A 21361-nucleotide genomic window follows, 5' to 3' on the forward strand; every position below is an offset into this window, starting at 1 on the left:
GACCATCTATATACTTTGTTGTGTAAGGTCAACCAAAACACTTAGACCCAAAACTCAATTCAAAGAGATTTGTAGACTCTACCTTGCTTAAAGCAATCAATGTAGACTCTCCCCCTCGTAGGTACCAGTTTCTTTGGGAATCTTAGCACTGGAGATATAAAATCTAGTGAATTTTGTTCTCTTGCCATTGGTTGTTACGATTAAATACATTTCCTAGCACAAGGCAACAAAGTTTTGGTTGAAACCTAAGTTAAATGGTGAACTGTTGCTCCTAAGGGATGTCCCATTTTTGCTTTAGTAGTAGTGTGTTGGTGGTGGCACAAGGTTGTGGTCTTAGACATGGTGGGATGGTTTTTCTTGAAGGGTGATAGGTCTAATATATTGGCAACTTCTATGGGTTATGTTGTTCATATCTAACGTAACCAATCTATTGGAGCTACTAAGATGTAAATTTGTAATCCCTCATTCTCTATAGTTGAGCTAAAAAGTTTAACAAATCATACAATTGGCTTTACATATCCTCAATTCTTCATGTCAATGTTACATAGGTGTGCATTTTACTTCATTAACAGGAAACAGACCATTCTTTCTCATGAGAACTCATATATCATCCAGGGGGAAAGTCTTATGTAGTGTCTATTGTTTCACATATTTACGCCATGGTTGGAGATTTCTTGCCCATCAGGTTTTCTCACCTTTGAAAAGAAGGATTTATCGAAGTATAGTAGAGATCCAAGGTCCGTAGATGCTATAAAAAGTTTCAAATAATACTCTTTAACCTCCCCAACATACATGGCCTTCCTTGTCTAGCAAACACCACATTCAACATGGGACATGCAACATTTCTTGGGATTTGCAAATTTATCAACAATTATTCAAATATCATATTTCCTTCACACTACTTACACATAGAGTTGGAATGAAACCAACAAAGTATATGATAGTTTAAATTTGTTCACATATTTTCATGATGTTACATAATTAAATAATGTTAAGAGTGTCTCGAACCATATGATCTTCTGAAGCAAACACCACTCAATGTGGGATTCAAAATGTTTCTTGGGATTTGGAAATGTTTACTGCAAGTTATCAACAATTATTCAAATATATTATCTTTACCACAACTTACCCAAAATAACCAACACATCTTACACACAATCAAACCAAGCATTTCAGCCCCGTTTTGATGCATGCTAACCATGTCAAGATATCCATAAGGGAAATTGATGCATATGGTTTTGTACTTAGAAATGTTTTGATGTAAACTGGGAAGATGAGCAAATTGCATTAAATTGCGTTGCATTCGTGAACAATTTAATATTCATAAAAAAAAATATGAAAACTATGGCAAAGAGTTTATAACGATTGTGTATGCTTTTGAATAGTGTTGTGAAGCATGAGGTCTTCAAAGTTTCTACACATTAGATCATTTTCTAGAACCTTACATGTTTCTACATTGGTCAATTCTTTAATTGACAACAAAACTCCTTGCGTATAAATACTTTCCTGTCACATTTCAAGAAGTGAGCACATATAAATATTTCTAGATTAGTCAATTCTTTAATTGACCACAACTCCTTGGGTTTTATTTTGATGACCACATATCCACAAGTGTCCACAAGGAAAATATATGTTCTATCTCAACACATATCTACACCTTCTCCAAGAGACTCTAAGTTTTATCATTGAAAGTACGTCTTGTTGGATCCAAATTGCGTACAGTTCAAGGGAGCTTACCTCTTTGAAACCCACAGAAATTCAAGCATTCTTGCTTCCATCAATTAGATATTTGGATAACACATTTTGAATCATATTGTCCCATAATGTGTTGTTTGTTCAAGTTAAAGGTAATCATATGTGAATGAAGATCCTTAAGGTTACACTTCAAAACATTTAAGAAATGATCCTTACGCTAGATATGAGCTATATAGGTAGAAACGCTCATTATGTAGTTCCTTATGACATTTCTCTTTTTCAAATCTTACATACTACCATTAACTCACACATTGATGAGTGGTTTGGAGTTCAAAAGGCTAGAGTTTATTGATTGCATATATTGGTGGACTCGAGCCGTCCTTTGTATTGGTGATTTCTATTGCCAATTTTTTGAGATCCACAATAATCCATTACTCTAGATTTCAGTGGAGATCCTCATATTCCATAGGTTTCAATGACATTTGCACGTGTCAGATCAGTTCAATGAGATGGCACATTTCCTTACATAAACACCAATGAAAAAACCCATGAGTATCTTAATTCCATGACTTCCATTCTATGGTGTAAACCACTAAGGCAATGGAAAGAGAGTGGGAACAATGTGGCCAATGTAACTGGAATCTATGAGAAATTTAGCAAAAGTCAAAAGATTGTTATTTGCAACATATATATAATATTAAGGATATTTGCAACATTACCTTGTCACACATCTTGCAATGATCAGCTATGACATGCAGATCAAACAAAAGTACGTACCTTGCTGTTCAGTAGGTTCTGAAGGATCATTCAATCAGTATATACAATGTAATTGGAATCTATGAAACATTTAGCAAGTTAGTCAAAAGATTGGACAATAATGATTTGGAACATAATGATATTAAAGATATTTGTAACAATGACTTGTCATACATCTTGAAATGATTAGCTATGACATGCAGATCAAACAAAAGTATGCACCTTACTGTTCAGCGGGTTCTGAAGGAACATTCAATCAGTATATACACTGTAATTGGAATCTATGAAAAATTTAGGAAGAGTCAAACGACTGGACAATTAACGATTTGCAACAGATATACAATATCAAAGATATGAAGATAACTTGGATTCGTCATATCTTGCAATGATCAGCCATGACATGCAGATCAAACAAAAGTATGTGCCTTACTGTTCAGTAGGTTCTTGGCTTATGCCACATGCCACATGCCGTTTTATCATCCACATATAAGCCACTTGTCACATGTACAAATAATGGGTCTGTAGCTACATACCTGCTCACTCAACTTCAAACGTACAAATATTACAATTAATTAATTGTGCAAAACAACACATGACAATATGCTTGAAACCCCATCCATGCACACACAGTGTTCCCTTTTTCACACTTAAAATGGTCATCCTACACAAATGGTAGACTAAAATATCCATCCTTCACAAGATGTTCAGCAAGACGAACATCGCTGACAGCAATTCCTCCAAACCAGATTGGAAGAGTTATTTTTATTAAGCTACCATCACTGTTGTGCAACCATTTTCGGCAGAGTATTTCACAGCATTGAGTAGTTGTTGGGTCTTTCTAGCGATTGTTGGCCAAAAAGTATCAATGCTTCCTGACCCATCCTTAATGCCTTTTACCAGGGTTGAAAATTTTTTAAGCATTAGGGACTCCTGAGGGGCATCGACCATTACATTAGTTTCATCAACCAACTGCTTCCAACCCAGGTCTAATGGTTCAAACATGATCAACCTCTGATATCCAAATTGCGATATATTTTCTTCATGAGGAATGACAAAGTCATCAACTTCAAGTGTTCCACTTGATCCATACACAGTTAATGTCATTTTCATATTCAATAAGAACGAACAATGAAAAGTGGCTGACTTCCCATCTTTCCATTGTAAACATGCTTTACAACTCAATAAGACTCCATCCTTGTTGAATTTTGTATCAGGAAGGCTAGTGACCCTCTGAGGAAGTTCAAACTCAAAAGCCCACAGGATAGCTCTAGCACAATACCAACCAAGATCACCCAAAACTCCCAATCCATCTAAGTCTGCTCTAATTCGAATGTTATCGGTGAAGAATGCTGGTGCATATCCATTCATCGGAAGACAGAAAGATGAATGGACCTGAAAAAAAGACCTCTACAATTTAATATATGTTGTTAGGGGGTAAGCCAAGTTTCACAAGACTATTAATTCCTTGAGAAGTTAATTGCACAATTACACCTTAGAATTAAGATGTTTGCACTTCTGTAGAGTTCTAGGATGTGAATCCATAAATCTTGCAGTTCAATCACTCCTAGTAGTTTGTTATGCGAGAAGATTCCTGATTGGAGTTAGGGCCAGAGTTCAATATCAGTTGGAAAAATGTTGCAGTTTGTCAAGGGCAATGCTACAGTTACAAATGGGTGTGAGATTCTTCACACGAATAGTAGTGTACACCATATTTTACAGTACATATCTCATGCTGAAGAAACAGACCTATCATATGGAGGTGGATTTGGAACCTTATTTGGTAACTTGGGTAAGGAGAAAATGTTACATAAACAGTGATATATTTCCTTCTACATAACCAGAATTGATCAGAAATAAGGGTTTTCTTTTGTTGGAAAATGGTTTTCTAATTTACAATTTTTAAATCAGATGTAGTTCACTTATCTGTGAATTTCTTTCAGAAATTGGTCCTTCTGATCAGATGTTTTAGATTTTTTTTTAAATTACAGTCTCCACATACTGCAGCATCAATTATCAAACGGAACCTGATTCATTGATAGTGAGACATAAACCATTGTGGCCACATTAACATGAATATTTGACGCAGCAAAAATGAATGGCATGAACAATGAGAAAGTAATCCGGATATATAATAATGAGCTACATGACGAAATTAAATGCCGAGGCCAGGGAATTGCATAATTGAGTTATTTTCCATTTAAGTGGAATTTTCAATTACATCCTGAATCACACAATCCATAAATTTAAGCTACACAAACGTACTTGTTTATCAAACATTGCTGAAGTATACTTAAACATAACCAACTGTTAGGTTTTAGTGGTCATAAGATAAAAGTGGCATTACCTCCAAAACCTCACCAACTAAGTCTTTGTTTTTAAGAACTTCCTTCATTCTGGCAGTTCGGGGATGGTGCATAAACATGGTACAATCCATGATTTGTAAACCTTGTTTATCACATGCTGATATCATCATATCAAGATCTTCTACTGATAACGCCGGAGGCTTCTCCAATAATACATGTTTTTTCTTCTCAATGGCTTTCATCACCCATTCCATATGCAAAGACGTGGGAAGTGGAACATAGACTGCATCAATGAATTCATCATCAATAACACTTTGATAACTTCCATAAACTCTTGCTTCAGGTGGAAAGTTGTTTTCCTTCGCAAACTTTTGGGCCTTTTCTAATGATCGGCTTCCTATAGCATAAAGGCATGAGCCTGGGGTCATTAGAATTGCTCTTGACATCTTCCTTGCAATGTTGGCACATCCCAAAATACCATATCGTACGAGCTCATCTTCCATGTCTTCTTTTGATATTTGTAGCTTGTATACTTTATGCAATTCTCACCTGCCTTATGCCAAAATAAACATAAATTGTTATTTTGACCTCTTCATTCACGACCAATTTTCACAACCACCTTTTCTGTGAGTGGGAAAAGCATCCCCACATAATGATCTTAAATGGCTGAATAACTTCCATTGGACAGTTTGAAGAAGAAAAAAATTGAAAGAACCAATTTAATAATACACATGACAATTAAAAGCATTCACAAATAATGATAATAAAGAGCTCAAGACTCACATTGGACACGTTCAAAGATTGAAAGACCTAATTAGCAGCGTTGAGCTAAGATCTGATGGAGACAGGCAGGAGTATGTTGCTATTATTAGAATTGCCTTGACCACATCCCAAAGTACCAATTGTGAAAAACACACACAGAAAATATCCTGCTGGGCAAACCCAAGGGCCAATGATCGAAATGGTATTTTCTGTGGAAGATGGATGCCATTTCAGTCATCGATCTGTGTATTGCAATGCCTTGATCCCATTCAAAATGAGAAGATAAAAAATAAAACAAGGTCACAGAATCAGAGGTTATAAGAACAGAAGGTGGCTGCAAGGATTTTGAGAAATGAAAAATATTACATCTACAACTCCGACGACTAGAAAATATTCAGCCTGTGATTGGAATATACACTAGTGGACAGAAAGCAACTCTGTGAGACGGCTCTAAAACCCAGTGTACGAGTTAAAAGTTAAAAACAGACTTGGGATTGATTATCACGCTCCCGACAACCAACGCCTCACAACAGACACCCCAATCCCATGCATGCATGCATGCATGTATGCAAAATGATGACAATGGATGGATGGATGGATGGATGGATGGATGGATGGATGAACCAATAGACAGACAGACAGACAGAGAGAGAGAGAGAGAGAGAGAGAGGGCCACTTTCTAGTGGGTGAACTGACCGGTGAAGTCCATACAACATACATATATCATATGGATGGCGGCATACACCATGCTGAACAAGAAAACAAGACTGTGTTCTGTTTGTTGGTTGTCACCTGGAATTCCATATTCTTCACAATATATGCGTTTGATCCAACATTATCCCAACAATACACAAGCAGGACCAACAACTCAAGTCCGTCCAAAAGGCCCTAGTTGATTGAGAGTACATTCCACCCGTAACACACAATTTGTGCTATCTATGTATGTCATATATTATTTATTGGTTGATCACAATGGAAACCAGACTACTACGAGGAGGCTTCCATTTCCAAGAAGTTTTACCAGTTCCATCTATCTATCTATCTTCCATTACCAACTAACTGGCTTATAATTAATATAATGCAATCAATTTATTGATATGGTAATCCGAGTTCGAGGAACCTTCCATTTCCAAGTAGATTCACGTAATGTTGTCTCTTACAAAACGAATTGGAGCCTCATGATGCAATGATCTCGACATCAATTGCTGTGGAATGTTAGAATGACAAGCTATACTGCGAATTATGACATTAATGCTTCCACTCACACTATCACATTCCCATTCATTCTCATATCCCAAAGTCTTCTTAGGCTCACTATCACACGTATTAGCTTGGCTAACAAACTAATGATTTACATTTTGGGACATGGATCTATGTAGTATAGGCAGTGCATGTGTAGGAGTTAAGGTTTCGGCACATGAAACGATTTTATATGGATATGTAAGGCAATCAATATATATATACGTATACTTAGATATTGACTACAGAGACAATGGCACGTTTGGGCTGGGGCCGCTCTGGCCTCTCTGGCCTTTGTAAAAAGCTCATTTGTAGTTTTGTTGGACACCGGAGAAGACAAAACACGCTTTGATAATTTGGAATGCTTAAAACTGCCCGGAATCAGAGCATGTGATAAGCATGAAAGGATAAATGGTCATAGCCATCCCAAACTCTGACTTGATTGGGTATAAAATTGTGGGAATGGGCATGCATTTTATATATATACATACTTTGGGTGGGAGGGATGTCAATGTTTCCAACTTCAACCCTGAACCTTCCTTATATGTGAGGAGTGAGGCAAAACAATGGGAAGAATGTCCTGGAACCCAAAACAATGGGATGGGAATTTGTAGAGAATCTCCTACATAGCCGCCATATCATATATGTACATATGAATGTGTGGAAGTCCGAGTTATATTTATTACATGTAGCTAGCTAGCTTACAGATTGATTGATTGATTGATTGATTGAGGTCAAGGCAACTAACTTTCTTCACAGCCATAGCTCGACCGTCAGCAAGCAGCAGCACCATCATTACCATGTTCTCTCGGATACGTTTAGAGAGAGAGAGAGAGAGAGAGAGAGAGAGAGAGAGAGAGGAGGGGGTTGGAGGGCACTTACTTACTATTTACAAATTACAGCACGAACGACGTCTCGCTGTTTCTCCGATCCTCCTCCTCCCACCTCCACCAACTAAACTAAGCCAACTTAACTTAACTAAACTTATAACTTCAACTTACAAGAAGAAGAAGAAGAAGAAGAAGAAGAAGAAGCAAAAGGCAAGGGAGCTATCCATCCATCCCCTTCTCCCCCTCCTATATCCTTATCATCATCATCATCATCATCATCATCATCGCTTTCTCATGTTTTCTTTTCTTTCCTTACTTCACAGTCCCTCCCAGTCCTCTCCCTTCCTTATTTATGGAAAGGAAGCACGGATCGGTTGTTTCACTTTCACACTTGGGTAGGGTTTGGATTGATTATTGGTTTCTTGCTTTTGGACGACTTCCACTTCCACACTATACTCGCTCAACTCTTCTCTTCGCTTCTTCTGGGTGCAAGTTTCCACACTCATTTTCAACTCTATGCACATTTCAATTCTACATTGAGGTTTTCCGATTATGCTCAATTGATGGTTGTCACACATTTCTGGCCCTTCACAGTCCTACTCTCGAACTAGACACATTATCACCAATGTCTTTTGAATTGTGATTTACTAATGCCTAGGTTTAAAGAGTTTATTCCCTTAACATGGCCAACTTTTTGAAGGCTTTAACTCCTCAAGTGTCCCACATTTGGTTTCTTTTCGAAGTAGAGCTCATGTGGTGACGGTTTTGTAGATGTCCGATTTTGTAGGTAGACGGTTGTCTGGACCACTTCGGCCCTATAAAACTTCAGCATATGCTATTCCTCAAGCATTGCCCGTGCCGCCTCCTCTATAGTCCGATTCGACTACACTGTTCTGCTCCGGTGTATATCTGCAAGAGAATTCTTGTCGAATTCCTTCCTTCTGCAGATAACTCGATGTAAAGAAACTGATATGATTCTGTGCAGCAGAAGAGATATGTGTTATGTGTGTGTGTGTGTGTGCGTGTGTATGTGTGTAACAGAGAGGAAAGGAGAGAAACACAAGTTAGATTAGATAGAATAGAAAAATAGATTGCTCAAGAAGAAGATGTATATTAACAAGGAATATGAGATACAAAAATGTAGCATTACAAGGGAGGACAATTGACCCTCTATGAAGTAGGAGGGTGCTTTTTATAAGGTCACCCTCTCTCTTCATTAACTCACTACAACAATCACTCTCTCTTGGGGAATGTGGAGACTCATTAGTCATGGGGAATATAAAACTAATTAGTTGTGTCATAAAAGATGATGACACATAGTTAATGTGTAGAGAGTAGTGGTGTGACTTTTGACCTTTGAGTGCTCATAGATTCTCAAAAGGGTGTGTTCACACACAAGGCTTGGTTGAGGTTGATTCTCAATACGCCCCCTCCAACTCAACTTGGTCGGCTCCTTTCGGTTGATGTCTACTTCGGCTGGTACCCGGTTTAGACGGTATTCGGTTCGGACAATACCCGATGTCCGCTTCAACTGGTACCTAGTTCGGACTATCCGGTTCTCTCTTGTACTACCCCTCAAGCTTGGCTCGAGCCATACAACTTTACATGCAGCCACAACTGCACCCCTGTATTCGGTCTCTGTGCTTGAAAGTGCAACAATCGGTTGCTTCTTGCTACTCCACAAAATCGCTCCGATGCCGAAGGAGAAAACAAATCCAGAGGTCAATCGTCGATCGACTTTGTACCCGGTCTAGTAAGCATTCGTGTACCCTTCGAGGCGAATTGGTGTGATCGATTCGTAGTGAATACCACAATCCATTCTGTCGCTCATGTATCGTAATACTCGCTTAGCGCAGTCCAAGTGAATGTCTCGTGGTTTTTGCATGAATTGGCTGAGGAGACCGGTCGGGCGGCTAAGGTCGAGTCGAGTGATCGTGAGATAGATGAGACCCCCGATCAATTGTCGATATTGAGTCGGCTCGCACTCTTCAGTGCCGAAGTCGGCATCAAGTTTGAGATTTCGATCAAGAGGGGTTGCAACCGATTTACACTCAGTCATCCCGAACTTGTACAACAAGTTAAGGATGTAATGTTGTTGGGAGATCATAATGCCGGTTAGAGTCTGAATTGCCTCGATGCCAAGGAAGTAATGGAGCTCCTTCATGTTCATCATCTCAAATTGACCTTGTTGATGTCGACTAGATTTTCATCTCCAATGACCAAATCACCTACATATAGAATGATGACAATCAAACTTCCTGAATCGTTTCTTATGTAGAGGGAGTTGTCGGATTTTGACATTCAGAAGCCGATTCGATTAAGATATTGTGTTATCTTCGAATGCCAAGCACGTTGTCGCGAAGGATTCCGGCCATAAGAAGAAAACGAAGTCGGACGCACGTGAACGAGGGTGTGCACGAGTGCACAAAAAATTTATCTTTATGTACAAACATGTGTAAATAACATAGTACTAGTTGAGTGTTGAGGAATGCTAGGTAGAAGGGATTTGATAGGTACTTTAAGACCACACGGATGGAGAGGAATAAAGGGGATTGATGGGAAATTTTTTTGGGAGATCTCTAACAGAAATCGGTTGTCTTTATGTGCGATGTAACAACCTCCCCTTGTGCTATAAAAGGGGAGGTTTTGAACTGTTTTCTTTATCCATCGATTGGAGAACAAAGTGTTGTCGGTTTGAGTGCCGAGCTTTGTTGTTCCGTCTGTTCCTATTCTGTGTGGTTTATGCAAGAAGGTGGAGGCCTCTGCTCGCGTAGGACACCCGTGTACTCCCGGCCAGAGGTCCGTCATTCTGCATGTGTGTGAGTAGAGCTCGAGGCTCTGTCACCGGCCGTGTCCAGCTGTAATCTTTCCTGCTTTTCCTTTGCTAATCATTATTTTGCGGATCTTATCCTTGTATTCAAGCATTCCCTCATTGTCTCTGTTCATCTCACATTCATTGTGATCGAGCTCATGTGCTCGTCCGTTGAGATCCGACTGCTGATCCGGAACGACATACGCATCTGAGCTCGCGTGCTCAACGTCCAGCGTCAGGAGACTGGTTCGGACTGGATACGTTGTCCAAATCGGACTCCGAAGAAGATATGATCCAGACACCACTCTGGATAAACTCTTCTCTCTCATCGGCTCCTTGGTTCGAGACCCTAGTGGTCCCACCCCGTTTCAACACATACTTGCAGATTTTCGCGACATCTTTGGTGAACCCAACGTGAAAAGGGGCGGCAAAGGAGTTCGAAAGTGAGGGGAAGTGAACTCGCTGAAGCAATGGCGGTGACCATTGATCGTCTGGTTAACGCGCATGAGAGCACCAGTTGCCTTGATAGGGTCGTGGAAACAATAGTCGGTGTGACAGGCCGATTCAATGGAAAGGACGTCATGATCTACTTGGAAGCCTTCAAGGCTGAGATGCTGATGAGAGATGTCCCGCATGATAGATGGTTGTTCGCGTTTTCCCGAGTAGTTAAGCCGAGCATCCACGTAGAGGTGCTTGAGATGCAGGCCGACTGCCAAAGTTGGGTGGAGTTCGAGGAGCGGTTCCTCAAAAGATACGGTTTCGATGACTCGCTCCAGTTATCGAAGAGGGAGCTGATGGAGTGGGTCGAGAGCCCTAGGAAGGGGAGGAACACATCAACTCTCCTCCACGAGTTTGAAAGATGATTCACGCAACTCTTGGTGCTGGACCGGACCGTGCTCGACATGAGCAAGGTCCTATTGTTTATCAAGTTGGTCGATCCACTTGACCGAGAAAAGGTAGGTCTCTTATTGGAGACGAATGAAGGGCTCACAACTGATTGGGTCGTGGTGAAACGGGTTTGCAGCCGTTTCGACGGACGACGAGAATGGAATGACTCGGGGTCGTCGACGACCGGCCCGTGTACCGGGAAGAAGCTGGAGGAATCGATTGCAACATGGATAGAGAAGACAAGACGGTGGCTCGAGTTGGGGTCGGGTTCAGCCAATGGGGTCGATGGACCGGCTAGGTGTCATGAACACATGACCATTATGGCGTCACCCGGACTTGAACCTCGAACCTTGTAATCCATACTTGAAAACCTCAACCATTAAGATAGCTTATTGTTATATGAAACAATAAAAGCTACTTCTTGTATTACATTGATTATTGTAATACCTCTAGATTATTCTAGAATGTTCTAGAATGTCCTAGAGCATTCTAGGTCTAGAACATTCTAGAAATCTCTAAGCTATTCTATAGGAACCTATAAATAAGGGCATACATGTATTCTCAAATCAATTCGAATCAACACCAGTCTTTAGCTCTCATTACATATCTTGTATCCATTCTCTTTCTTTCTCTATCTTATACATCCATTCTTCTCTTAGTATTTCGTTCCTTTCTTCTCGTGTTCTCTAATATCCTTCTTCCATCACTCTATCTTTTATCCTTGGTTCTGACAGTTTGATTCAAATTCTCTCTCTCTCTCTCTCTCTCTCTCTCTCTCTCTCTTATCCTCCTTTGTAACCATCCTGAAACCATGGCTGCCATTAACTCAGAAGAATATCTCACCCTTGTTGCAGAAATGGAGAACCTTAAATCCAAATTCGCATCTCTTGAAGTAGAGAATCAATGTCTACTTGGGGATCTACAAAAGGTTACTATAGAGAAGCAACAACAACAAGAGGAGTTCACGCGACGAGTGCAACAGTTAGAGTCGACAATCATAATGTTACAACAACAAAGGGTTGAAGGTCAGGGACTTATCAAGGAGCCCAAAATTAGCCTCCCAGCTAAATTTGATGGGTCGAGGACGCATTTCCGAGGTTTCTTGAATCAAGTACGGTTGGTGATTCAAATGCATCCTACATGTTATCCAACAGATGCATCACGAGTCGGGCTAGTGGGCACCTTATTGACTAGCATAGCGTTGTCGTGGTTTGCTCCATTGCTAGAGACCAATTCTCCTCTACTGAATAATTTCGAGGAATTTATCAAGGAATTTAAGGCTTGTTTCGGAGATATTGATGGGGCGAGAACAACTATCAACAAGATTCGTACACTTCGTCAAGGTGATCAACCAACTTTGACATATGCTGCCAATTTCCGTCTCATCGCAAGCGATATTCCTTGGGATGAACAAGCCCCAATGGAGAAATTCCGTTCAGGCCTTCGTAGTGATGTCAAAGACTTACTTCTTACCTTCCCTGAGGATCCAAGGTCACTTACAGAAGCTATTAGTTGAGCAATATGGTGTGATAATCGCCTTTTTGAGCGTCGATGTGAGCGACAACAACAAATAACAAGATCAAGATTCACACCAACTTATGCATCAGTAACGACGCAATCATCCCCAAGGCAAATGTATAGCCCTGCTCCAACTCCAAGGCAAACATGTAGTCCAGTCCCAATGGATAGTCCTGCACCCATGGAGATCGATATGACTCAATGACGAGGACCGTTGTCAGACGAAGAGAAGCAACGCGGAGGTCCAGGACATATAGCCATTCATTGCTCCTGTAGGCCGAGACATCAGGTAAATCAAATTCACTATGACAATAAAAATGAGTCCAACATTTTAGAAGCAGTTAGTGAATCTAATATTATGAATAATCCACCCTTGTCCAATAAATTTGAAGTCCTAAGCCAATTAGAAGAGGAGTCAAACGAATAAGTCCGGCCAAAATAGGAGCCATTTGGTTGGACAACCCTAGATATGTACAACCTAGTGTGGGTTCCATTTCTTCCAAGAATGTTAGTAGAGTCTTCTCAACCCTAGTACAAGTTAGGACACCTAGTTGTCAACTTCAAGTCCAAGCCCTCTTAGATACTGGAGCCAATTCTTGTTTCATGGATAGAGATTTTGCCCAAAAACACCAAATATCCTTGCATACACTTCCTTGTCCAGTTTCCGTAGTAGTGATTGATGGACACCCCATAGCTTCCAGGAAGATATTTGAAGAGTCTGAGCCAATACACATACTCTTGGGTGATTTAGGATGTGTAGTTTCCTTTAACATAATCTGTAGTCCTGAGCATCCAATTGTCCTCGGTTTGCCATGGTTCGAGCTACATAACCCTAGAATCGATTGGAGGAAGCGAGAAATTAGGTGCCCTTTAGTAGAGAATATCATTGTCAAGGATCGAACTCGGGATTATCCTCCTAAAGTATATAGTTCTACCGATGCACCATATCCTTCTCATCAAATTTCAGCCATCACATTGCAACAATTGTGCCAAGTGGGAGGCAAGGAGGAGCTTTTCTTATTTGCAGTATCAGTGACACCTTCTAGTGTCACTCAAGGGAATTCAGACATCCAAATTCCCAAAAAATATCAAGACTATGCTAATGTTTTTGACAAAGTCAAAGCTAGTGTTCTTCCAAAGCATCGGCCGTACGACTGTCCTATTGATCTCCAACCAGGAAAAGAGCCACCGTGGGGTCTGATTTACAATTTATCACCCACTGAGCTTGAGGTTCTTCGAGAATACATCGAGGAAAATCTTGCACATGGGTTTATTCGACATTCAAAGTCTCCAGCTGGTGCTCCTATCTTTTTTGTGAAGAAAAAGGATGGCTCCCTTCGTTTGGTCGTGGACTATCAAGGCTTAAATAAAGTCACCATAAGGAATAAGTATGCTTTACCTTTAATCTCCAATCTCTTAGAACGCATTGGTGGGGCAAAGCATTTTACCAACATTGATCTAAGGGGTGCATATAATCTTGTTCGAATTCGGCCGGGAGATGAGTGGAAAACAACATTTCGTACTCGGTATGGTCATTTCGAGTATACAGTCATGCCTTTCGGGCTCACAAATGCACCTGCAGTATTCCAACATATGGCAAATGACATCTTCCGGGATTTCTTGGATATTTTTCTAATCATCTACCTAGATGATCTATTGATTTACTCTAAAACACAGGGGGAGCATGATATACATGTGCGGCAAGTACTTGAACGCCTAAGGAAGTATGGTCTTTATGCCAAACTTGATAAATGCAGTTTTGATTGCAAACAAGTCGAATTTTTGGGATACACTATTTCATCCCAGGGTGTTTTCATGGACTTGGCAAAAGTCCAAACAATATTGGAATGGAAACCCCCATGCTCAGTTCGGGATGTCCAGTGTTTCCTCGGATTTGCGAACTTCTATCGCAAATTCATACATAATTATTCAAGCATTGTGTTGCCCCTTACTCAACTCACCAAGAAAAATCAAGCATTTTTTTGGAGTATCGAAGCGGACAAGGCTTTTACGCAGCTGAAAGAGGCATTCACATCAGCACCCATCCTAGCACATATTGATCCTGAAAAGCCATTTACTATTGAGGCAGATGCATTGGACTTTGCATTGGGGAGTATCCTATCGCAACCAGGCGAGGACGGGCAGACACATCCAGTCGCGTTTCACTCGAGAAAATTTACTGTTTCGGAGATAAACTATGAGGTGCATGACAAGGAGTTACTAGCTGTGGTCGACTCATTCAAGCAATGGCGTCATTTTCTAGAAGGATCACCTCATCAAATTATCATTTATAGTGATCACAAAAATCTCACATATTTTCAAACATCTCGAGTATTAAATAGACGCCAAGCTCAGTGGGCCCAATTTCTAACGCGTTTTGATTTCAAGATCATTTTTCACCCCGGAAAACAACAAGGGAAAACAGATGCTTTGTCTTGGCATTCGTATCTAGCACTTCGACCTGGAGATCCGTCCTTTGACAATCAAAAGAAAATTCTCCTCGGGCCATCAAAGCTACAGGTAACAACAATTTATGCCATGCCACTTGATTCTACCCTTCTTGACACTATTCGGCAACAACTTCATTCAGATGATTTCGCTAAGGATGTCTTAGCCCACTGTGGTTCAAGTCGTCCATCTTGCTCCACATTGCTAGGGTCATCTCAACATTATCAGGACTTCAAGTGGCAAGATGGCTTACTCTTCTACAAGAATCTCCTTTACGTCCCCGACGGATCACCCCGACTTCAAGTGTTGGAACATTGTCATGATGCCCCCATGGCTGGACATTTTGGTATTTCCAAGACCATTGAGCTAGTGAAACGTTCGTTTTGGTGGCCTCACTTGTAAAAATTTGTCGAAGATTATGTTCGCACTTGTGACACTTGATGTCGCGCCAAAATACCTCGGCATCACCCTTATGGCTTACTACAACAATTACCCCCTCCCAACAAGCCATGACAGTCTATTTCTATGGATTTCATTACGGATCTGCCACCTTCCAAAGGCTTTGATACTATTTTAACAGTAGTGGATCGGTTCACCAAGATGGTACATTTTGTACCCTGTGTAAAGACCATCAATAGTGAAGAAACTGCAGATCTCATTATGCGTGAAGTGTTTCGCCATCATGGTCTCCCGAATGATATTATTAGCGATCGAGGTCCTCAATTTATCTCACACTTTTGGAAGCACCTATGGGCAGGCCTCAAAATCTCTTGCAAACTCTCTTCGGCTTATTATCCACAAACTGACGGACAAACAGAGCGCACAAATCAAACGCTCGAGCAATATCTTCGATGTTTCATTAGTTATCAACAAGATGATTGGAGTAATATTTTACATCTTGCCGAGTTTGCATACAACAACACGGTCCACTCTTCTACCAAAGTTACACCTTTCTTTGCCTACACTGGCAACCACCCTCGATGGTGTATACTGGATCTTCCCGAGGTGTCACGAAACCCTAGTGTGGTGCATCACCTCCACCGACTACAACAAATCCAGTTTGAGTTATCATCACATCTTCAGAAAGTGCAAGCACACCATAAGACCAATGCCGATCGACATCGTCTTAAGTCTCCGTTTAAGGTTGGTGACCGTGTATGGTTGCATCGTCGTCACATCAAGACTACCCGATCGTGTGCTAAGCTTGACTATCAACGCTTAGGTCCTTTTGTCATCACGACGCAGATTAATTATGCAACATTTCGTCTTAACCTTCCTGCACATATGCGGCTTCACCCTGTCTTTCATAGCTCTCTTTTGGAACCTTGCCACACCTCTTTAATTCCTAATCGTGTCGTGCCACCACCGCCTTCTGTACAACTTGTGAACGGCCCCGAATATGAGGTAGCTGCTATTCTCGATTCTAAGATTGTGCGCAATAAGCTTTATTATCTAGTTGATTGGCTTGGCTATCCTCCGAGTCATCGCACTTGGGAACCCATTGATAATGTTTGTAATGCTGAAGCTCTGGTCAACGACTTCCATCGTCACTATCCAAACAAGCCCGGCCCAACAATGTTAACGCCGACTTCCACTCGGCGTTCTCAAAGGAGGGATAGTGTCATGAACACATGACCATTATGGCGTCACCCGGACTTGAACCTCGAACCTTGTAATCCATACTTGAAAACCTCAACCATTAAGATAGCTTATTGTTATATGAAATAATAAAAGCTACTTCTTATATTACATTGATTATTGTAATACCTCTAGATTATTCTAGAATGTTCTAGAATGTCCTAGAGCATTCTAGGTCTAGAACATTCTAGAACATTCTAGAAATCTCTAAGCTATTCTATAGGAACCTATAAATAAGGGCATACATGTATTCTCAAATCAATTCAAATCAACACCAGTCTTTAGCTCTCATTACATATCTTGTATCCATTCTCTTTCTTTCTCTATCTTATACATCCATTCTTCTCTTAGTATTTCGTTCCTTTCTTCTCGTGTTCTCTAATATCCGTCTTCCATCACTCTATCTTTTATCCTTGGTTCTGACACTAGGGGCGCAACCCTAGAGGAGCTGACGAAGATGGTGCGTGATCTTCAGATTGTTCATGCCCGAAGGGAAGGCAATGGTCAATTACAAGATCGGCTTCCACCGATTGATCAAAGATGCATGTGGTGCAACGACATCATACACATTGGACTTGTAGAATGGCTGGGTTACATGCCAATGTCACGAGAAGGCCCCTGGAAATAAATGTTGGCCGGGTTGGAATGAAAAGGTTGATGGAGGAAACTAAGGTGCGGCACGCCGTGACCATCCATTACTCGGCGTCGGCCGGTATTCGGGTCAGAGGGAACAAAAGGAAGACGACAAAGAACGTCGGATTCAAGCTGGTGGTGCTGGAAGGGTTCTCTGGAAAGAAGCTAGTGAAGGAGGAGGGGGATCGTGCGGAGAGGCGGGTCCAAGAGGTCACTAGTTGGAGCGATCTGGTGGAGGAGAAAACCGGCTTCGTGGAGTCCGCATGCTAGAACTATAAGGTTTTGGTTGAAGACAAGCGGGCCAGGAAGGCAGGAGGGGCCGGGCCTTGGAACCGATACGACACTAGGAACGGACCAAAGAAGAATGACGGGGGTCCAGCTGGCTCACAAGAGAAGATGAGGTTCCCGAGCTTCCAATTGAGCTCGGAGATCGAGAAGAAAACCGATCTACGGAAGTTCTTAGAGGAGCGAATCCTCAAGAGCAAGGTGGAACTCTCGCTAAGGGAAGGTCTAGGAATCGCGAAGAAGGAGTTCCATGAGTCCATCATAGAACTCGTTAAAAGGAAGTGGCTCTCGACGGAGCCAGAGCGAGAGAAGCCAGTCGAGGTGAGGTTGGCCCACATCAAAGAGGTGGCGATGGAAGAAGAGTTTCCATATAGCCACTTCTTGAAGCCGCATTGGGCCAGGGGCACGACGGAGAACCTGGTCCGGATCAGGGATGTGATGGAGCTGGTAGTAGCGTTGATAGACCTGATGTCGATGGACTTCTATATGAAGGGTAACTGTTCGATCAATACCAAACATGGTTGGAAGATACACGCGGTGACCCGCGCGATGGAAAAGCTTCACGGGGCGTGCCCAAATGTCTGTGTGAAAGTCAGGGATGTCGAGATAGACCAACACTTCTTCGTGCAGGAGACAACTTCCCATCCGATCATCCTCAATGAACCATACATCACGGCGGCTCGAATGAGGACAAAGATGTTGGATAAAGGTTCAGCCTACGCGAGGGTGAATAGTCAGGATGGTAGGCGCTCCGTCCAATTCTTGATGGTTTGACCCAACCACGACCAGAATAAGGATTCTCTCAGCGGCAAGAGCCGAGAGGATTTTTATAGAGGACTATCAAGGTGTGGGACTGTGATAGTCGGGACAACCAAAAGAAAACCAAAAGTACCATAGGTAGGAAATTTTGGTTCTCTGACAACGGAGGTTGTACCATAACTAGCATCGGTGGCCGGGAGAAAAGACAAGTCGAAAGGCTTTTGAAGGCATGCAGAGCCTTGGATCCCGATGACTCGGTAAGTGGTGTCGTGGAAGTGGTCTCATTCGACGACACCCTCGGGGAAATCGAGAGGGTAGTCGAGGAGGGTCTTAGTGAAGACCGGATTATTCCGGTTAGTTCGATCGAGATGTACGAAGTCATCGCAGACTTCGCTTGGAGGGCCGGGTCAGATCGGATTGCCCGAGTGGACACAAAGTACAAGATTGTGGACCGGTGTCGTGATATGGTGTGCTTGAGTGTGGGAAAAATTGGCGAAAGGGGGGTGTCAAAATGTGCATGTGCACACAAAGACAATTAATTGTGCACATGCAAAAAGAAAAGGGAAAAGAAACGGTGGAAAGAAGGTATAAAAACTCATGTAAAAAGTAAGGGAGAGGAGAGATAAAAAGTAGAGAGGAGACAAGCTATGAATTTCTAGATATGGAATTATATGTTGAATAATAGAGAGTAAATAGGTTAGTGGATAGACATATTGACTCCCACCTAAAGGTGCACGGTTCAAATTTGGTCTTATAATCCAATGTCATTTAAGCAATTTTATTACTTTTTTGCATTCAAGACAAATGTGGCGTCCCCCCTTCCTTGTTTTCCTATAAAAGGAGGTCGAAGACGGCTCATTTGGGAGGACGTTTTGGGAGGAGGAGACTATCGCCATTTTTCTTTTGGAGCTCTTCATCTTCATCTTCACCATTTCTCTTCATCTCATAAGCCTTCATCCCCTCATCGCCACGTGCTCCTCTTCTTCGCGTTGACATTCGAAGTGTTTGTTTACGGTGCTAGTGAGCCCGAGCCTCGTTGGTTCGGCGTTGTTGAGCCCGCATTCATCGTTGCGAGCCCGTGTGCTCTTTGTTCGGGTGGTCCTGGTTCGTTGGGCTCGGCCTTTTTGTGGTGCTCGTGTGCTCATCTTCTTCGTGTTCGTGCTCCGTGTTCGGATTTGCTTTTGTCTCTAAGGGCATTTAGTATTTATGTTTCTTTGAGCTTGTGATTAGCTAGAAGTTGCCACATTGTAATCAAACCCTATTTTATAAAGGGCCCTCTTGCACCGAAGTATCCATTTGACCGCCTTCCAATGCTCCTTGCCAGGATTGCTCATAAACCGGCTCACCACTCCGACTGCGTATCTAATGTCCGACCGAGTACACACCATTGCGTACATCAAGCTCCCGACGGTAGAGGCATATGGAACCTTCACCATATCCGCCTTCTCTACTTTCGTCTTCGGGCTTTGCTTACCAGATAGTCTGCAGTCTGCAGGGATTGTCGATCTGACCGGTTTTGCTTCTAACATGTTGAACTGCTGAAGCACCTTTGTCACGTATTTCTCCTGTGACAACCACAATTGCTTCTTTGACCGGTCTCGGATGATGTGCATCCCCAGTATCTGTCTTGCCGGGCCCAAGTCTTTCATTGAGAAAGTTTGGTTGAGAGCCTTCTTCAATATCCGTATTTTTGCTTGGTCCCGTCCAACGATCAACATGTCGTCCACGTACAGAAGTAGTATTAGGAAGTCGCCTCCTTCGAACTTCTTTACAAACACGGAAGGATTGGTTTGCGTTTTGTGATACCCTTGGTCGGTCATGAAGGAGTCAAACTTCCAGTACCATTGTCGGGGAGCCTACTTCAATTCGTACAGGCTCTTCTTCAACCGACAAACCAGGTGCTCCATCCCTTTCTCCACGAATCCTTCCAATTGCTGCATGTAGATCTCCTCTTCGATGTCACTATGAAGGAATGTCCTCTTCACGTCCAGCTGCTCTACCTCGAGGTCCATGCTTGTCGCTATGCTCAGCACCGTTCGGATGGAAGTCATCTTTACTACCGGGGCAAATATCTCATCGAAGTCCACACCCTTCTTCTGCTGGAACCCCTTCACCACGATCCCGACTTTGTATCTCGGGGGTTTGCCGGCATCTCCTGGTTTCAACTTGTACACCCACTTATTTCGGAGTGCCCGCTTTTCTTTCGGCAACTCCACCAATTCGTACATATGGTTCTCATGTAGGGAATCCATCTCATCCTGCATGGCACTAAACCATTTGCGGCTGTGGGTGTCATCCTTCGCTTGTTCGAAGCTTTCCGGCTCTCCCTCATTGGTCAGCAGCACATGCTCTGCATCCAGAAATCTTCGGGGGGGCCTTCTCTCTCTGAGAGGATATCTCCGTCTTTGGCCTTCGGCAACCAGCTCCACTATTTGTTCTTCATCCGAATCTGATTCGGGGTCTTGGCCGGTTCTGATTTCAGCTTCCTCTACTTCTTCTTCTGCCGGTTCGGTATCCTCACCGTAACCGACTAGTTCCTCGAGTGTCAACTGGCTCTTAGCCGGGTGTGTTCGAATCTCATTGGAGTTCATTATCTTCTTCTCCGACTCCTAGTCGGCAAGAGTCTTGTCCTCCACGAAGATAATATCTCGGCTCCGGAAAGCCTTCTTGTCAACCGGAGCCCACACTCGGTAGCCGAACTCATCCGCCGTATCCAAGGAATATGCATGGCCGGGTCTTTGAATCCAACTTTCCTCTCCGGTCCTTAGTAACATGCACATACGCGAGAAACCCGA

General features: G+C 42.2%; 1 protein-coding gene and 1 long non-coding RNA gene across 3 annotated transcripts; both read right to left on the minus strand.

The window, feature by feature from the left end:
• Positions 1–1355: 1355 nt before the first annotated feature.
• LOC147863181 (uncharacterized) lies at positions 1356–2032 on the minus strand. Its single transcript, XR_015529978.1, has 2 exons — positions 1696–2032; positions 1356–1487 (listed from the first exon to the last, which is right to left on the minus strand). It is a non-coding gene; the product is annotated as an uncharacterized LOC147863181 (long non-coding RNA).
• A 1072-nt stretch (positions 2033–3104) lies between these two features.
• Positions 3105–7716, minus strand: LOC147863182 (putative oxidoreductase At4g09670). Of its 2 annotated transcripts, none has more exons than XM_087321511.1 (3): positions 7642–7716; positions 4796–5307; positions 3105–3843 (listed from the first exon to the last, which is right to left on the minus strand). In XM_087321511.1, exons 2-3 carry the CDS (start codon positions 5255–5257, stop codon positions 3217–3219), a joined length of 1089 nt encoding a protein of 362 aa, XP_087177637.1. In that variant the 5' UTR covers positions 5258–5307; positions 7642–7716; the 3' UTR covers positions 3105–3216. The 2 variants fall into 2 exon arrangements, with proteins under 2 accessions (XP_087177637.1, XP_087177638.1); XM_087321512.1 differs by having other exon boundaries at positions 7638–7656.
• Positions 7717–21361: the final 13645 nt, after the last annotated feature.

This window comes from Azolla caroliniana, unplaced genomic scaffold (assembly GCF_043228905.1).
Source record: "Azolla caroliniana isolate FFs.n. ecotype wild unplaced genomic scaffold, voAzoCaro1.0.p SCAF_6, whole genome shotgun sequence".
NCBI classification, from domain to species: domain Eukaryota; kingdom Viridiplantae; phylum Streptophyta; class Polypodiopsida; order Salviniales; family Salviniaceae; genus Azolla; species Azolla caroliniana.

Excerpts from the sequence above, each read along its gene's own strand:
- LOC147863182 (XM_087321511.1), bottom strand. The coding sequence starts at position 5,257 with ATGGAAGATGAGCTCGTACGATATGGTATTTTGGGATGTGCCAACATT. Across the intron at positions 3,844-4,795 it reads TAGTTGGTGAGGTTTTGGAG|GTCCATTCATCTTTCTGTCT; the intron begins GTAATGCCACTT and ends TCTTTTTTTCAG.